This window comes from Mesoplodon mirus (genome assembly GCF_964341445.2).
Source record: "Mesoplodon mirus genome assembly, chromosome: 9".
NCBI classification, from domain to species: domain Eukaryota; kingdom Metazoa; phylum Chordata; class Mammalia; order Artiodactyla; family Ziphiidae; genus Mesoplodon; species Mesoplodon mirus.
Genome location: NC_138985.1, coordinates 22,451,964 through 22,470,643, shown reverse-complemented (window position 1 = coordinate 22,470,643; position 18,680 = coordinate 22,451,964). Strand labels below are relative to the sequence as shown.

The window sequence follows — 18,680 nt, the reverse complement described above, 5'->3', positions numbered from 1 at the left end:
CTAGGAGCCTTTTGGACTGTTTCCTAGTCCTTTCTCTACCTCTCATTTTATAAAAATTACAATATTCTGTTTTGGTTGTTTTCTACCTCCTTCTGGAACTGCCTTCATGACTAAGGGATTATATAAACTTGTTATCTGACATTTGAATATGCTTGTTTTATTTTGAACCATGTTATTTTGGAAACAGCATATATATGGAAGACATCGGACAAGGAGGCTTGAGGTGATACATCTAAGTCACTATTTCAATTTTCTCATCTGCGAAAGTGAGCTGCTATCATTTGCCAGTAGTGTTATGGAAATGTTGAGATATTTCATGAGAATACTGGCCAATTCATTTATGTTCACTGGGAACTTTTTGAGGCAAAAATCATTTATTAATATAAAGAATAACCCCAATTAATGTTACAGTGACATGTAGTAAGCCAAAATGTTTGTGCAAAATGCCATGTAAGCAGGCCAAAAATATTTGTGGTTTTCCAAGTGCCAAACTTACGTTTATGGAGCTATTTGAGCAGCAAGAGGAGTTGGTGAGACCGATGCACTGTGTAAATGTATTGTATCACTATGTTTTCTACCCGGGATAACAGACAGTATCAGCTAAGCTCTGCCAGGAAATGTAAGAGAAAATTTTTAGACACATTGGCATGGCAGCTCAAGCTGGCTGCTGTACACTAGCTATAAGGATTGTGCCAGAGAAAGAAATTTTTCAAATTTTAATTTGAAAAACTTCCCTACATCTAGTGATTATTTCTTTTCAGTTCATTTGGTTCTATTTTTGAGAACTCGAGAGTGTGACATACCAGAGCTCTTCAGTACTTAATCCTCACATGTACTGTTCCTTTACAGGGACCATCACTGGACCGTTAAGCTACAGTAATGCTTCCAAAATATTTGGAAAGTAGACACACAAACTTCTGTTCAGTAAGGGACATAAATGTGGTTTTAATTATACTATGGTTATTTCTGTACAGGCCTATATTGTCAGGTACATGCAGGTAAGGTCTGTTTTATTTATCACTTCAATTATCACCCACTCTTTTTTAACCTCACATCCATATGTTGATAAGGTGTGTTGATTCTACTTCCTTTTTATCTCTCCGATCCATCCACTTCACTCAGTCTCTGTTATCACTGTCCTCACCTCTAGTTTAGATTACTGAAATGGATTCCTCACCTTGTTTCTTGGCTACTCCAATTCATTGTCCACAGTAATGTCAAAGTGATTGCGTGCTCCTCTGCCTAAAAACCCTCTAGCACTGCTCCCCCCACCAAAATGTTAACATATAAACATGGCACATGAGGCCCTTTATGATGGATCCTAGGCTTACTTTTCAACTCTCACCACTACCTCCAACTTATTTTATGCTCCAGCCACAGTGAACACCTTGTAGTACCTCAAAAAGGCATACTCCTTCAGTTACATGCTACTCATTTTGTTAAAACATCCTTGCCCATCTCCTTTCACCTCCCTGCCTGACTCAATCTCTCCCATTTCATCTGGCTAATATTTATCCTTTGAAATGTCAAGAAATTATCCTCGATCTTTTCTGTTGGCTTCTACTTCATCTTGAGCTTAATTTTATTATAGCACTTATCAAGCTGAGGTATAACTATATCCCTACCGGACTGTGGACTACTCAGGAAACAAAGCTGTGTCTTGTCTCTCTGTTCTGGGTACCCAGCACTGTGCCTAGCACATGGTAGGTGCCTAAAATATGTTCCTTGAAGGAAGGAAAGAACAGACAAATGAAAAGTCTAAGCTTTAAGCATCTGAAAAATTCACTTGTGTGGAACCAGTTCATTTTTTGAAAATATGACAAATGTCAGGTAAACAATGAGGTACCACTTTAGTCACTTGATGGGAATCTTGGTTGCAAATAAACCAAATTATATCTTTAATGGAAAAAAAATTCAGGCTAGCTGGAAAGTCACAAAGCAAATAGACCTTTCTTGATATTTTGATAAAAATATAATCACGTTACAAATATCTCATGCTAATTCAGAATTAAAACCAAAAAGCAAACAAATACTATTACAGAATCCAGTTTAGTTTAAAAAAAAAAAGAAAACACTGATTCTGTGGGGCAGGATATATACAAGATAAGCCTGGAGCACCTTGTAGAGTCAGAAGGATGTACTCAAGAAAAGATAAAGCCAAAAAAAAAAAAAAAATCCACAATGATGGGGACACGTCAAAGAGACACAGGAGCCAACTGAAGGAGCTCCCAATGGCTAATGCTAAAATAATGACTTGAGCAACAAAATAAATAAAAGAGTATTTTTTTCTTTTTTTTTTACAGCCTTGTTTATTCCCAGAAGCCCTCAAAAAACTGAAGCAATAGTCATGCTTCATCCCTCCCCAGATGAATCTTTAGGAAAAGGCAAAAGATTCATTTGATTATGAAGAGAAGCACGAGTATAGATTAAAAGAGTATTAAATTATAATCTACAGTATAAAATGAATACCCATGAATAAATAAATAAGTAAATAGGGGTAAATAGACATATCCGTGCAGAAGAGTTCCAAAAGTTTATGTAGATACTCTCACCTCAAGGAGGTAGGGGATAACCCCCCCCACTTCTTAAGCTTGGGCTACAAATAGTGACTTCCTTCCAAAGACTACACTATGGGAAGAGGGGCAAGAAAGTAACTTTGCATAGAGAAACCTGACAAACACTAACATCTGCCAGGCAATCAAGGTCAACATCAACAGTGATAAATCATGCTGGTATGTATTTCTGGAATAACGTGATGAAAATGGCACTTTACCCTCTGTGACTTTCCTCTCCAGTCCCATAACTCCAGTCTGACCATGAAAAATATCAGACAGCTTCTGACAGAGAAACATTCTGTAAAATAACCAATACTTCTCAAAACTGTCAAGCTCTTCAAAAATAAGGAAAGTCTGAGAAATTATTATAGCCTAGAGGAGCCTAAGGAGACATAAAGCTAAATGTAATGTGGTATCCTGAATGAGATCCTAGAACAGAAAAAAAGATGTGAGGTGAAAACTAAGGAAATCTGAATAAACTACGGACTTTGTCAATAATAATATATCCATATTGGTTCATTAATTGTATAAATGAACCATATTAATGTAAGACATGAATAATAGGAGACACCGAGTGTGGGGTATATGATAATTCTCTGTACTATATTGCCTAGTTTTCTATAAATATAAACTGTCCTAACATAAAGTTTATTTTAAAAAAGTACAGTGGGGAAAAACCCCCCACAAAACACATATATACAGGACAAGATATAATAAAATTTATTAGGTTATAAGTCCTATCTTAGTAACAACCTATCAAATATGACCCCTTAAGTTCCATTGTTTTAAATAAAAAAAAAACTTAATTAAATTTTTCTTTCGTGTAAAATCTTCGGATGTTTTAAAATGATTATATTATGTAGTTAAAACCCCACCACAGTGGTAATATTAAGAGAAGTCAGTGAGTAGGGAGTGAGGTAGTAGAGAAAGACCAGCAGATACTCTAGTAAAGAAGCAGGAGCCTCACTATTCACGATAGCCAGGTCATGGGGGCAACCGAAATGCCCATCGACAGACAAATGGATAAAAACGGTGTGGTACATAGATACAATGGAATAGTACTCAGCCATAAAAAGGAACGAAATTGGGTCATCTGTAGAGACGTGGATGGATCTAGAGAGTGTCATACAGAGTGAAGTAAGTCAGAAAGAGAAAAACAAATATCGTATATGAACGCATATAGGTGGAACCCAGAAAAACGGTACAGATGAACCAGTTAGCAGGGCAGAAATTGAGACACAGATGTAGAGAACAAACGTATGGACACCAAGGGGGGAAAGCCGCGGCGGGGGGGATGGTGGTGGGATGAATTGGGCGATTGGGATTGAAATGAATACACTGATGTGTATAAAATGGATGACTAATAAGGACCTGCTGTATAAAAAAGTAAATAAAATTAAATTTAAAAAAATGAGGTAAGCCAGACTTAATACATTTCAAGAATATCAAAGTGCAGGTCACTTAACCTTCATGAATAAATCTTATGTGTAAGAGGTTTAAGTTACTTAAGAGGAGGGTTGAGGGGCAATATGATTATAAATATCTTAAAAATATTTAAAGTTAGTGTTCATAAAAACAGTTTTTATGAAATCTACATTAGGGTCAATTTGCACAGCAAATACAGAAGGGCTGTGAGACTTAAGCTCCTTAACAGCGATGAGAAATCTTTACTGTTTTCCTCAAGAATATGAAGAAGGAAATGTTCTTCCCAGTCTCTAACTGCTCAGAGTCCATGAAACATAAGAGCCCCTCCAAAGATTCCTACTGTTCATGACTAGAGAAGGTGAAGCTGTTACACAGGTGAAACTGCCCTAAGACAAGGGAGTCATCCACCCATCTATCCATTCAACAATGTATGGAATGACTACTAGGCATCAGGCATTCTACTAAGTGTTGAGGATGAAAAGATAGGTAGGGTCTTAGCGCTCGTAATACTCATTTTCTAGTCAGAGGAAGATGCACAATAAAGCAACCAACCAACCAACCAACAGTGAGTGCCAAGTGTCATGAAGAAAGTTAGAATAGGGTAATGTGATAAAGAATGACCATGCAGCCACATGAGATGGAGTACTCAGGAAAAGTTTCTCTGAAGTGGTAAAATTTAAGCTACAATCAGTTCTGTCTGCTAAGGGCACCTAGAAGTAATGACACCCCAGTAGCAATGAGCACACCTAGGCTCTAGATGTTATTTTCTAAATACCATTCTCTACCTAAAGGCTCACTGGAGAAATGGTTGATTCAAGGGCTAGAGGAGGAAAAGTACAAGATAAGCTTGGACTATCTTGTTATACCAAAATGTATGTGCTTACAGAATAGCGGCATGACAAAATGATATGGGACCCAGCTTGAAAAGACTTCCACTGGCCAAATCTGAGACAATCTGAACAATAAAATATAATGCTCACAATGAATTATAACGCAATGAATATACTACACAAGCAAATCAATAAGTAACTGGGGGAAAAAGGGAAAGCTTCTCCTTTAACAATAGAATGGCATCTAATAAATGGAGAAGGAATAAGAGAATTAGAAAATCACCATTTGGAAAATATAAAAATAATAAGTGAGAGGAAAATATGAAGAGAAAGAAAAGGACAAGGCAAGTGTAAGGTGTTATCATTTGGGTACAGGGCATTTTTTTTGGTATTACTTTTGCTTCTCTCCTGTGATTTGAATTTATTATGTCTGAATAAAAAGTTAAAAGGGAAAAAATAAATTGCTATGAAGTAGAGCAGAGAAATGGGGCAGTAAGTGAAGGAATATGAGACAAAAGGAAGTTTTCGTTTTTATGTTTTGGGACAGGAGATGCCAGAACATGTCTGTAGGGTGATAGGAAGTGAGGAAGTAATTGCAGAAACAGAATCCTTGAGAAGGATAGTGGGGCTGGGAGCCAAAGCAGAAGAGGGATTGAAACTTAATCCACAGTAACCCCAAAACAGGTAGAGTTTGAGCCCAGCTGAGGGAGGACAGTAGTTTTGGTGGTGAGAAGATGACTTTTTTGATTAATTCTTTGTGCCCAACGAAGTAGGGTGGATTTAGAATTTAGAAGTGAGATGAGAAGATCTAAAGTAGTTCTGGAGAGTGAAAAAGTGAAGATTTTAGAGAAGTTCAGTAGGACTGTCACAGTGCTGAGGGACCATCTGAATGCAGTGACCATTTATTTAAAATAAGAAGTTAGTTCCTTCAGCAATGCTGAGATGCTTGGGTGCGGGTACCAAGTGATGGATACCTGACTATCACCAGAGCTCGGTTCCTCGAGAGAGGAGGGAAGTAGAGGAGGAAGCGGGGAGGGGGGAGGAAGAGGGGAGGAAGAAGAAGGAGGTAAGTAGTTTGCAAGGGCCTAATTATGATGAACCAGTGTTTGGGGGTGAGATTTATTCATATCTATTAGATAACAGGCCTAGAACACTAAGTATGTGCTGGGGACCAACAGTTGACTTAGATGTGGCCCTTGCCTTCACAGCACTTACAATCTAGTGAGAAAGATAAACAAATGAAAAGTGATTTCTACAGAGTACACTATTAAGTTAGTATCCATGCAGAACTATGGAGGTCCAGATGGAAGCCACTCAACCCAGCTTGAAGGGAGAGAGTTTCAGGGAGGCTCCTTAGAGGCGGCGATGCTGGAGCTGAAGGATGAGCACAAGCTGGCAGGGTGCGAAGGAAGAGCGCAGTAGAGGCAGACAGACCTGCGGTCCTGGGCAAAGGGGAAGGGTGATGGAACACCACTGTTAGGAGAACTACCAGCTCCCATACGTAATAGAGTAGGGGTACAACATGTAGACTGGACAAGGGTGGGGCAGGCAAAACCAGAGACGACGCTGGGGGGCAGATCGCAGAAGACCACGTGTGCCATCCTGAAGAGCTATAAAGGTCACAGGAACCAATACAGAGTTTTAAGAAGTGAAGAAGCATAATCAGATCTCTGGTGTTGCCACTCTAGTGGCAAAGTGAAGAAGCCAAACTAATGGCAGGGACATGCTTTAGAAGGAATGGAAAGAAAGCTGCCCAAACAATTATACTAAAGAGTAAACATGAATGCATGAAACCAATTACAGCTCTATTTGTCACACGAACAAAGGGGAAATGAATGATTTTTTGTGTGTGTCTTAATTTCTCTACCTATCGCTAGGTATATTGGTGCCTGCCCCTACCCTCTGGGGGACTATGAACATGAATGAGGTTTATGGGTGAAGTGCTTTTGGGTTTTAGAAAAGACAGGGATGTGAGGCATGCTGATACTTATAAGGATTACTGGGACTCGGGGCCAAGGAACTGACGAGCAGGCTTTATAATTTAATAAATAAAATCAACCCCACTGTTATGCTATTAGCGAATGAAACACCAATAAATGCATGAAGATTTCCTTCATTAATCTTAGCTGGGTTGCTAAGTAATGTATTTAAGAAAAGAATTTTGGCTCTGTGACTTAGCAAAGAATAATTACAAATTATATTAATATGCTGGCTTTGCACTTAAAAATCAGGGTGTACGTTTTAGGCAAAGTACTGTGTAGGTATAGCTTTATACAAACTGCTTTGAAAAGGATATGCTTTATAAAGCAAGTTCGTGTGTAAGCAGAAGCAACACGTGGAATCTAGAAGAATTTACAAACCATCATATACGAGAATTGAAGGAGTCAGTTTACTTTGACTGTACACAAAGAACTAGTTTCACTATATATAAGCATATATAATTTCTTAAATTATTTGATCAACATTCATTCAACCAGCACTTAAGTGCACAGCAAATTTTCTAACAATATTAAGCAGAAACCAATCTCTTCAACACCATTATTTATACTGAAAAAGGTATTCTTCCTTATTTGAACATCCTTAATAGGGGTCAGTAAACTACTCCTGTAAAGGGCCAGACTGTAAATATTTTTAGCTTTCTTTTTATTCTCTGACCGCACCACTCGGCTTGTGGGATCTCAGTTCCCCAACCAGGGACTGAACCTGGGCCCTCCGCAGTGAAAGCTCGGAGTTTTAACCACTGGACTGCCAGGGAACTCCCTTATTTTCAGCTTTCTATGCCATGCAGACTCTGTCCAGTTTACTTAACTCCACAGCCACAGAAAATATGTAAACAAATGAGCATGGCTTTGTTCTAATAAAATTTAATTTCTAACATCAAGGCAGCAGGTTAGATTTGGCTCATGGGCCATAGTTTTCTGATCCTTCTCCTAAAACACACTTCTAAGTCTTACCACTTTTCTCTTAGATTATAAATTTACTGAAAAGAACTATAAATTAAAGTATCAGAGCATGAGAGGAGAGGAGGATCCAAATTATACTGGAAACTTTAAGAAACCTCCTAAGAAGTTCCCCATTTTATCCCTTCCAATTTTGCTTATCGAAAGAACAAAGGCTATACAGACAGTGGATGCTGCAATGAGATTTAGTTTTACGAAGAAAAGGTTTTTCCTTCTTTAATTTTCCAGCTCATTTTCCTAGCTGATTGTTTTCCATCCATTTCAAAAGTGTTTTTAGAGCAGAGGTGTCCAGTTTAAGTTCTGTACTGCACTTGGCAGTAAACATAAACCTGATACAAGCTGATCCAATCTATATGTCCATCAACATACTTGGAGAACTATGCTTGATTATATTCTTATCACCTGGAACATTCTGTTATTCAGTATGCATTTAGCACTCTCCACTCTATGTTTTTTAGTAAACTGACTCACGCATCACACAGGGGAAGAAATAAATTGTAGTCACTTTATGTATATATGCTGGATCCATCCATCTGGGTTATAAAGCTCTTCAGGGAAGAGACTGTTTTCTCTTGCTTTAATGCCCCTCTGTAGACCTAATAAAAGCTTTTCCTCAGGTAGCATCAGTCATGCTTGCTGGTATTGTCAATGCTATGAAAGGTAGCCTTGAATTTCTGTCTTCAGTTACTATCTTCCCTGTAGCTATTCCTCCTGGTCACTGGATGACACTTAAATAGTTTACTTTATATAGGGCCTGCAAACAGATAGGAAGCTCACAAAAAGGAAAACATCACAACTAAATAGGAATGTAATAGGGAACAGCAGGAGAAAATATCACCATGACATATTAGTGCAAGGAAAGCATTCACAGCAAGAAAGCCTCCTTCTTCTGGTTTGACAGTAACATCAACTGCATTTGGAGATAATATAAACTAATAAATGGCAATATATCTTTCATTTAAAAATAAAAAACCAACCTAAGAGCTAAACCCTGACTAAAATGGTGGGTCATATATTTTATTTGCTTTAAATAACTGATATACTATTAATTACATATAGTCTATTGCCACATCCTTCAAATCAACTATGCTATTCTTTTAAAATATGGACTTTTATTTTCAGCTAACAAAGGAAGGGAAGGAGATGTTAAAGAAGCAGAAACTTCCAGATAAGTAAACAGAGGAGAAAATACATGTTTTTTCTTATTCAAAGCACAGAAAATCATTAAAAGGTCATAAAACAAAAAACATAATATGACTAAAACTACCAAAATTTTTAAAGCATTGCAGAATTTAAAATAAGATGGTGGCTTTGATTATAACTGCAAGTTAAAGATAGTTGAATTTACACTCACAAGAATTTGCAACTGTAAGATATGCTTAGTTTGGACTTTGAGAATTTATTTTTCGATAGATAGATGGCTCAAATAGTTCCTTTGTAAGGAACTCAAGAAGAAGGAATTTAGGGTTACTGACATACAGAATAGTAATTCCCTTGTAATTTTCTCTCTTATCTTGATCTTCAATTTCTCTTGTAAAGCACTTCAACTATTTTCACTCCCTGGTCCCTATGTTAGTATGATTTGTTTATTACTGGCATTAATGATGATTTTTTAAAAAAACCTGAACATCTTTAAGGGTAGTGAGGTTGGTCTGTAAAAGGAAATGCTAGAATGCTAGTTCTTTTCAAGGTAAGCCACAGTGACAGAGAAGCATTTATCCAGGAACAGAGTTGAATAAACTAGTTGAGAGTGGAAAAAAATAAACCTTCTATTTGGTAAGGGAGAAGTTTAAATAGGATTAGAAGATTCCATTTCCTGGTCCAAATCTAAGGTCCCTGTTATACGCTGCCAATACTTAGGAACACAGAATGGGCCTTTACAATCAGTTTCTGTTCTGTTTGTATATACTTCATTTAGATAGCATTTAAAATTTGCTTTATCTCCAGCAATACCACTCCTGGGTATTTATCCAAAGAAAACTAAAACACTAATTAGAGAACAAAAGATACATGCACCCTTGTGTTCACTGAAGCATTATTTACAATAGCCAAGACATGGAAGCAACCTAACTGCCCATCAAAAGATAAATGGATAAAAAAGATGTAATACACACGCACACACAAACACACGTGCGTGCACACATGCAGACACACACACAATGGAACATTAATCAGCCATAAAAAAGAATGGAATCTTGCCATTTGTGACAACATGGATGGACCTAGAAGGGATCAATGTTATGCTAAGTGAGATAAGTCAGACAGAGAAAGAGCAATACTGTATTATTTCACTTATACGTGGAATTAAAAAAAATTAACAACCATAACAAAACATAAACAGAGTTTTATATATAGAGAGAACAAACAGGTGTTTGCCAGAGGGGAGGGGAGGTAAGGGGAAGAAAGAAATAGGTGAGGAGATTAAGAAGTACAGATTTCCAGTTGCAAAATAAATGAGTCACAGGTATGAAATGTACAGTGTGGGGAATACAGTCAGTAAATATGTAATATCTTTGTATGGTGACTTACGGTAACTAGACTTGACTAGACTTATCATGGTGATCAGTTTGAAATGTATAGAAACAGCAAATCACTATGTTGTGTCAAAGGAACTAACATAGTGTTGTAGGTCAATTATACTTCAAAAACAAACACTCATAAAAAAGAGACCAGATTTGTGGTTACCAGAGGTGGGGGTGGGAATTGGGTGAAGGCAGTCAAAAGGTACCAACTTCCAGTTATAAGATAAGTACTAGGGATGTAATATACAACATGATAAACAGAATTAACACTGGTGTACGTCATACATGAAAGTTGTTAAGAGAGGAAATCCTAAGAGTCCTCATCACAAGAAAAAAAATTATTTTCTATTCTTTAATTTTGTATCTGTATGAGATGAAGGATGTTCACTAAACTTATTGTGATAATTGCTTCATGATGCATGTAAATCAAGTTATTACTCTGCACACCTTAAACTTATACAGTGCCATATGTCAACTATATTTCAATAAAACTGGAAGAAAAATAAATAAAATAAAAATTTGCTTTATCCTCAACAGGTATGCTTTTTATTTTTTATTTTTTGGCTGCACAGTGTGACCTGTGGTATCTTAGTTCCCTGACAAGGGATGGAACCCACATCTCCTGCACTGGAAGCAGAGTCTTAACCACTGGACTGCCAGGGAAGTCCCTCAATAGGTATGCTCTTTAAGGACAGTTTTAATTATGCTCCATGTTAAATGATCTTACAATGAGTAAGTTATATGAATAGTTCCTAAAAAATTGCTGATAGAAAGAAAGAAAAAGAAAGGAAGGAAGAAAAGGAAGGCAAGGAAGGAAGAAAGAATAAGGGCAGGGTCAAGGAATTTGCCTCAATCACTTTTTTGTATTTTCTTCTTTTTCTTTTCCCTTTATGTAGGAGAAATACACTACTACTCAACCTCTACTATTAGAATGGCAGCCCTGATAACTTTCAATGTACCACGTTATGGGTATACTACTGCTCCTAAAGGAATGAGGAAGCGACATGTCCACATGCAACTCGATCACTTTCAAAACTGTATCCACTTTTACCACCACCTGGATGCAAGCAATGTATGAATGGTATGTATTGCCTCGCAGTGGTTAAGAATCCGCCTGCCAATGCAGGGCACATGGGTTTGAGCCCTGGTCCAGGAAGATCCCACATGCCGCAGAGCAACTAAGCCCATGTGCCACAACTACTGAGCCTGCGCTCTAGAGCCCGCGAGCCACAACCACTGAGCCCGTGTGCTGCAACTACTGAAGCCCCCGCACCTAGAGCCCATGCTCTGCAACAAAGAGAAGCTACAGTAATGAAAAGCCCGCATACTGCAACAAATAGTAGCCCCCGCTCGCCGCCACTAGAGAAAGCCTGTGCGCAGTAACAATGACCCAACGCAGCCAAAAATAAAAAATAAGTAAATAAGATAAATAAATTTAAGAAATTAATTTAAAAAAAAGAATAAACACTGGGAAAGTATTAAGAATAAATACTGGAAAGCTCTCCTGGAAGAGTCTTTCAAAGTCAGTCTCCTTGGATATCAGAAGGTTTTCCACTACATACAAGGTCTATTTTTATTATGAGGGCTTGTGAACTTTGTAAATTCTTTAGAGCCTAAGGTCTCATTTTTCATGGCACTGCCCTTTCCCAATTACTCCACACACTGGGACATCAGAGTTACCATTAAACAAATCATTAAAAATGACAGATCAGGTCCTTACACCTGACTAAGTTAGTCATGAGTGTAAATTGGGTGCTTGGGGACATGCACGCTCTCGTTTGGCTCACTAGGGTCATATTACTGCACTGAAGCACAGGTAATTTACTAACTGGTCAAAAATCTAAGCTGGTGGTTAAAAACTGATTGAGATTTTGGCACTACTGATAGAGTGAGTGCTCTTAATACCTGCCTTCAGAATAGCACTTTTCCAATTTGGATTGAATCAGTTTAAACAGACATTTTGTATTTATGCTTTACTTCTCCTAATATATTTGGAGAAAATGCTTCACTTAGATTAAAGAAACACTAAAGGTAAGACCATACATATGGAAAATACTCTACCTCTATTGAGAAACAAACCACACTGCCTTTCTACTCAGTTTTCAAATATAAAAGAACTTGCTAAAACATTTCTTAAGCACTGTCAGCCTTAATACCCTAAATTTTTAGAAATCTATGAATATATTTGAATGGTACTATGTACAAAGCATTGTGCTGCTGAATTCATCCAAATCTTGTACTACTAATTTATTTCTTAGTTCTTGTCTTAATGAATTTGATTGGTATAGGTCAAGAGAACATAGCCAGGGTTATACCTCCTTTAGAAATGGAACTTTGATCTTCTCAAGGTCAGTTACAATGTTATCTAAAATAAAATGTGTTCATAAAATACTACACACCTTGCAGGAACCAAACAGGACATACTCAAACAGGTAAAAGTCTGCTTTTACCTCAACATTGATTCACTTTGAAAGCAGTTTTATAGTCTACACTTCAAACACAGAAGCTTGGCATCTCTTGTTATCAGATCATAAACAAAATGCCTGCATTATCAAAGAGTTCATTTTCTCCAAACATATGAATTGTCTGTTAAAGAAATATTGAGTTTCTTTATATTACTCAAAATAGCCCCGAGTTTAGAGTTATATATCAGACTTGTGAGGTTAAAGCTCAAAATATCTCAGAGTTGGAATTTTTAAAAGGCAAAGGGAGAAAAGACTAAGCTGGCCAGGGTTAGGAGAGGTGTAGCATGGCACACAACCTATTCTTGTCTGTCTTTTTATTTCTGTCCTACTCTCCTTACAACATAAGGGAAAGGATCCTTGGCAAATATGAAAAAAAGAAAGCAGAAATTTAAAATAATTTTTTAAACTAATTAAAGGTATTTTGGAAATAGTCCCTTGCATTCTTCAGAAGGATTAGCACCAATATTTTGTGCTGGGTAAAAAAAGAACACTATTTCTCACTTGAAATGTCTGATTACTAAATTTATTTTCATACAAATGTTAAAACTTCATGATCATGTTCCAAATTGTCTGGAATTGCAGAAAAGCCAACAGTACACCAACTATGAGAAGATTTAGAATTTTGAGCTATACTATACCTATCACATCGTCTACCACCTTGTCTAGAAGAGTAACTTATTTTTTACCTTACTGCCTCTAAATGATTGTTTCTTCTTTTACTTTAAATAAGAAGTAGGAGAGTAACTATATAGTTTATATCATATATGAAATATCCTACAGATTTTTTTTGAAACAGAATTAGCTTTTATCTTCAGGCTTTCCATCTCAAATTCAAATACTTGTTTTTTAATAGGTTTATTTATTTATTTTTGGCTGTGTTGGGTCTTTGTTGCTGCGCGCAGGCTTTCTCTAGTTGTGTTGAGCGGGGGCTACTCTTTGTTGCGGTGCACGGGCTTCTCATTACGGTGGCTTCTCTTGGCACGCGAACTTCAGTAGTTGTGGCTTGGGGGCTCTGGAGAGCAGGCTCAGTAGTTGTGGCACACGGGCTTAGTTGCTCCGCGGCATGTGGGATCCTCTTGGACTGGGGCTAGAACCCATGTCCCCTGCACTGGCAGGAGGATTCTTAACCACTGCACCACCAGGGAAGGCCCTCAAATACATCTTGATGAACTCAACTCTACACAAACAATGCCCATAGATAATCAAACAGCAAGTTATCATACAGAAACTTTTATTATACTGAGGTCTATTTTAAAAAAACTAAACTTACAAATGGCATAAAGTAGGTCTTTGATTCAGTCACTGAACGTTCTCCAAGTTATTCCCAACACAAAGCAGTGGAAGAGATCTGAAATTGGAGAAGGTCTATGCATTGGTTATTATCTTGACTCTGACTGAGAGGTTCCCCAGTATCTGGACAACATCAAAGACTATGTCATATGCAGGAATGTTGCTCAGCGGTCAAACCATAAACTTTTATTCAGAGTTTCCTGGGATGACACAGGACTTGGGACTTTTCTGTGCTATGCAGCTACAGGCAATAATAATTTGTTGTCCAAGAAGAAGAAAATACTAACAGAGCTATTTTTCAAAAAACAAAAAATGTAGAAGAAATAGCTGCCTTCAGGAAAATGGAGTTGGGATGCCCTACCCCAAGTCCTCGTTGCAATGTGTTTTGGAATGAGACATTCAAGCTCTCAGCTGGCATCCTAGACTGTGGCTTATTCTATCCCTATCCATCTCTTTCAAGGAACATTTTCCTTATATCTGGCAGGTAGAAAATATTAGGGCTTGAGATAAGCAACGTATTTTCTTATAACCAAAATAAGAAGATCAATAATAATAATAATAATTATAAGATTAATCATAAGATAAGATAAATAATAATAAATAAGATCAATAATAATAATAAGCAATCCCCCTGTCATTGCTTCTTTCAAAGAAGCAATATACTATGACGGAAAAATGTGATTCATTTCCAAACGTGTTTACAAGCAACTTTTCAGGAACATAGCTCTTTTGCTAAGGGAGGAACATCTGTATTTACAACACAGATCTGAAACACCTACATGTTTGTATGTATAACAGAGCATGTTTCTCTTGGCTGAAACAGTGTTTTATCTCCGTATTTGAGCAGGAATTTATAAATAGGTCACTCCTGGTATTTTAGCCAGAAGAACATTTAGCCATGAGTTTTGTTTTAGGAAAAACAGTGAAGTGTAACAGCATAAAATATCACAATACTTTTCCTACTTTTGTGCATGCATACAACGTTACCATTTGAAGCCTGCTTTAATTCAGTTTTCAGTTTTTCCTTATCTTCTGCTAGTTTTTTATTTTCCGCTTCCAAAATGTGTTCTTCTTCCTTGCCATGGTTTTTCAAGAGCTATCAGAAAAGAGAGTTATAGAAAGAAGTAACATTAGATTGCAATAGCCATTCTTTCAGGAAAAGAGATGAGCAATGTATTTTACATTATTCGTCTTTATTTTAGTCTTTGTCCTTTTCAGTATTTTATACTTTTTTATAATGTAAACTTCTGTTAGCAGAAACTTGATATTTGGCAAACACACACAAAATTTCTTCTATGATTGAAATCTCTGAAATGAAAATAACAAGAGTTTCTGGTTGGGCTACAATTAAAATTATATTTTCAGGGACTTCCCTGGTGGCGCAGTGGTTAAGAATCTGCCTGCCAATGCAGGGGACCCGGGTTTGATCCCTGGTCCAGGAAGATCCCACATGCTGCGGAGCAACTAAGCCCGTGTGCCACAACTACTGAGCCTGTGCTCTAGAGCCTGCGAGCCACAACTACTGAAGCCCGTGCACTCTGGGGCCCACGTGGCACAACTACTGAAGCCTGCGCGCCTAGAGCCCGTGCACTGCCACAGAAGAAGCCACCGCAATGAGAAGCCTGTGCACCGCAATGAAGGGTAGCCCCCTCTCACTGCAACTAGAGAAAAGCCCACGCGCAGCAACGAAGACCCAACGCAGCCAAAAAAAAATTGTATTTTCAAAGATATTTAGATAAACAATGTCTTTTCCTTAAGTGCGTGATGTTACTCTAAGGAAAAAAAAGTTCTGGGGACAGTACTACTTGGAAAGCCATTATGTTCCAATTGCAGAGCTGTCTACTCAGACTAGTTCTATATAGACGAATTCATAAGAGAAGAATATAATGGTGTCAGGATAGAGATGGGTAAGTGGAGAATAACAGGGCCATCTCTTCACCTGGACAATTCTACCTAATTTTCATTGAACAGTCTCCAAATTACTTTTATTCGGTTAATCCTTTACAATGTTCTTTATATTTTCAAATCTATTCTGGCTTTTAAAATGTTTATGTTTGTAGCTTATGTTTTCTAGGCAAGAAAAATTAAGATCTGAATAGTAAAATATTTGACTAAAATAAAAACATCATGGGGTAAAAATTTCATCATCTATATGTCTGGATGGAAATCATCGTTAATAGGATGAAGAAGTTAACTTATCAAAAAGAAATTGTAAGATGTTAAGTTACCAAGAAAGGCAAATTAGATTAATGTTTGAAATACAGAACATGTATATACAGGCATGAGTTATTTGACCAAGTACAAGGCAGCAATTTGATATGGAAAGGTTCCGTAGTCAGGTAAAAAAGTTAACTCAGGACAATTTAAAACAGACTGACAAAGTAAAGAATTTCTACTGCAGGGTGACTCCTTTTCTAATGTAAGCTGATATATTAAACAAGCAAAACAAAGTTCTACTGAGCACGGCTACTACTACATGCAAATATTTTACAGTGCTATGTACTAATGTACTATAAGGAGTAAAAGTGTAAGAGAAGCATGGTCTCTGCTCTCAGGTAACTTCAGTCTAGTGGAAAGGATGAGACTAGAGCATAGATACTGCAGCACACGATCGAATACAATACTACCGTGTTATAACAGAGATAGGCAGATCCAAAGGAGGAATTAAAGCTCGAATGAATATATTGTATAATTCCAAGAAATTTTTTTAGGAGATAAAGGACTGAAGTACCTACTAAAACCGAAGGAGCCTCGTATCTCCAAAATTAAAAAAAAATTTTTTTTTAAAGAGCAGAAACTAGGAAAAAAACCCTCCAAATCTCTACCAGTTTGTTGACCATTTCAAGTTCAAAACAATCTTAGCTGTTACTTCACTGAATTCAGTTAACACAGCCTCCAGTGATTACCCAAATTGGAAGAGAACGACTGAGTTACAGGAATGTTTACCCTGCCTGCTTGAATTATTATTGCCACTGACTTGGAAAAGTTGGATTTGGTGTCAGTCTTGTAAATAAGCTTTCATTACTGCACCTGTCAACTTGTTTGACTTTATTTTGTGTAACTTGATGCTGGAGAAAGACCAAGAGCCCTGGAATCTGAAATTCAATAGCTACCAGCTACAATAATACACATGTTCACTGTCCCACCCACCTTATCCCACCTTGGTAAGTGGCTGGGAAGAAAACAAGTACGAAGTAAAGCTCTGTCCCTGTTGTTATACTAAAGCAGTTAAATTAAAAGTTAATTGGTCTTTCATAATTATTTCATTTCATTAACTGAATATCATAACAGAAATGCGTCCCAGGCACCATCTGCAAGTCCTTTCATAGGTTAGCATACGATTGAAGGGCACAGAACAATGTGGTTAAGAGTGTGGATTTTAGAGGCAGCCTGCTTGGATTCAATCCTTAGGTCTGTCTCTCATTAGTGGAATGATCTTGGGGGGCAAGTCGCTTAACCTTTCTGTGCCTCCATTTCTTCATCTATATAATGCAAATATTAACAGCACCAACCTCATAGCATTGTTGCAACAACTGGAAGAGTTAATACCTTACTGTGAAGCATGTGAACAATGTTAGCTATTAGTTATAAACTTGAGGCCCAGAACAAATGAGGTGACTTGCCCCAGGTCACAAGGCTAATTACCGGTAGATTTGGGACTGGCACCCAAGTCTTTTGGACTTCAGCGTAATGCACTTTCCACTAGATAATGTATCTCTGATAGAGAACAAAGAGATGTTTCAGCAATTTTATCCTTCCTCAGCTGGTATTTCGAAACCTACATGAAGTATCTTGAAATAGAAGTCATCTTGGACATTCTGACCTATGGTTAATCAGTTACGCTTTGGGCCCTGACAGTATTTTTATCCAGCTTGCAGACTTTCTCCCCACTGTGTACTGGCTTTAGCCCAGTATATCTATGCACTTATGATCTAGGGCCACTGACTGGACCAGATAGGCAGAAGCAGGGAACCAGGACAGCATGGAACCGAAGGAGAGGAGAACAAAAAAAGGGAGAAACTGTGGTGGATCAAAGAATCAGTAATCATGAAATAAATTTCTTTGCAAGTTAGTAACTGGTTCTGAAAACAATCCCAAAAGAAATGTTTTAAGGAATGTGCTTTTTCTGAAGGACAAGACTAATTTAAGTACATTAATTATAGTGTATATGAGAAAATCATAGTACCAAAACTACAAAAACACTTTCCATTTTCTTGGAGTTCAAGAATAAGAGGAAAAAAGCAGTGTTCTATTAGTAGCTACAACTCACTACTCTAACATGATGGGTATGGTAAATCAAGATAGGTACATGGTAAGTCTACAAATACTGGCTGGGTGCTTTTGAGTTTAGCCACCATATATTAATAAAAGCCTTGAGGGTTTTGTTTTGTTTTTACCATTATGAAATGAGATCAAAGGATAGAAAATGAAGCAAATAAGGCTGATTGTGCTGCTGAAACACTCCAGTGACGTATATTGCTTGCTTCTGAGTACAGAAATACTGACAGCTTGATTTCCCAGACCTATATTTATGACAAAGGGAAAGTTACATGACATCTGTGGATCAATGCTTTTTCAAAACAGAACAAAACGAAGTAAAAATATAAACTGGTGCTTATTCTCTAAAAGTTTC

General features: G+C 37.4%; 1 protein-coding gene across 2 annotated transcripts in view; it reads right to left on the bottom strand.

The window, feature by feature from the left end:
• LOC309810667 (B-cell receptor-associated protein 29) overlaps positions 1-18,680 on the bottom strand; it is a 42,153-nt gene that overhangs the window by 10,914 nt on the left and 12,559 nt on the right. For both annotated transcript variants that reach the window (XM_082632842.1, XM_082632843.1), the window contains exon 6: positions 15,035-15,143. In XM_082632842.1, coding sequence (XP_082488968.1) covers positions 15,035-15,143 — 109 coding nt within the window. The remainder of the gene's footprint in view (positions 1-15,034; positions 15,144-18,680) is intronic.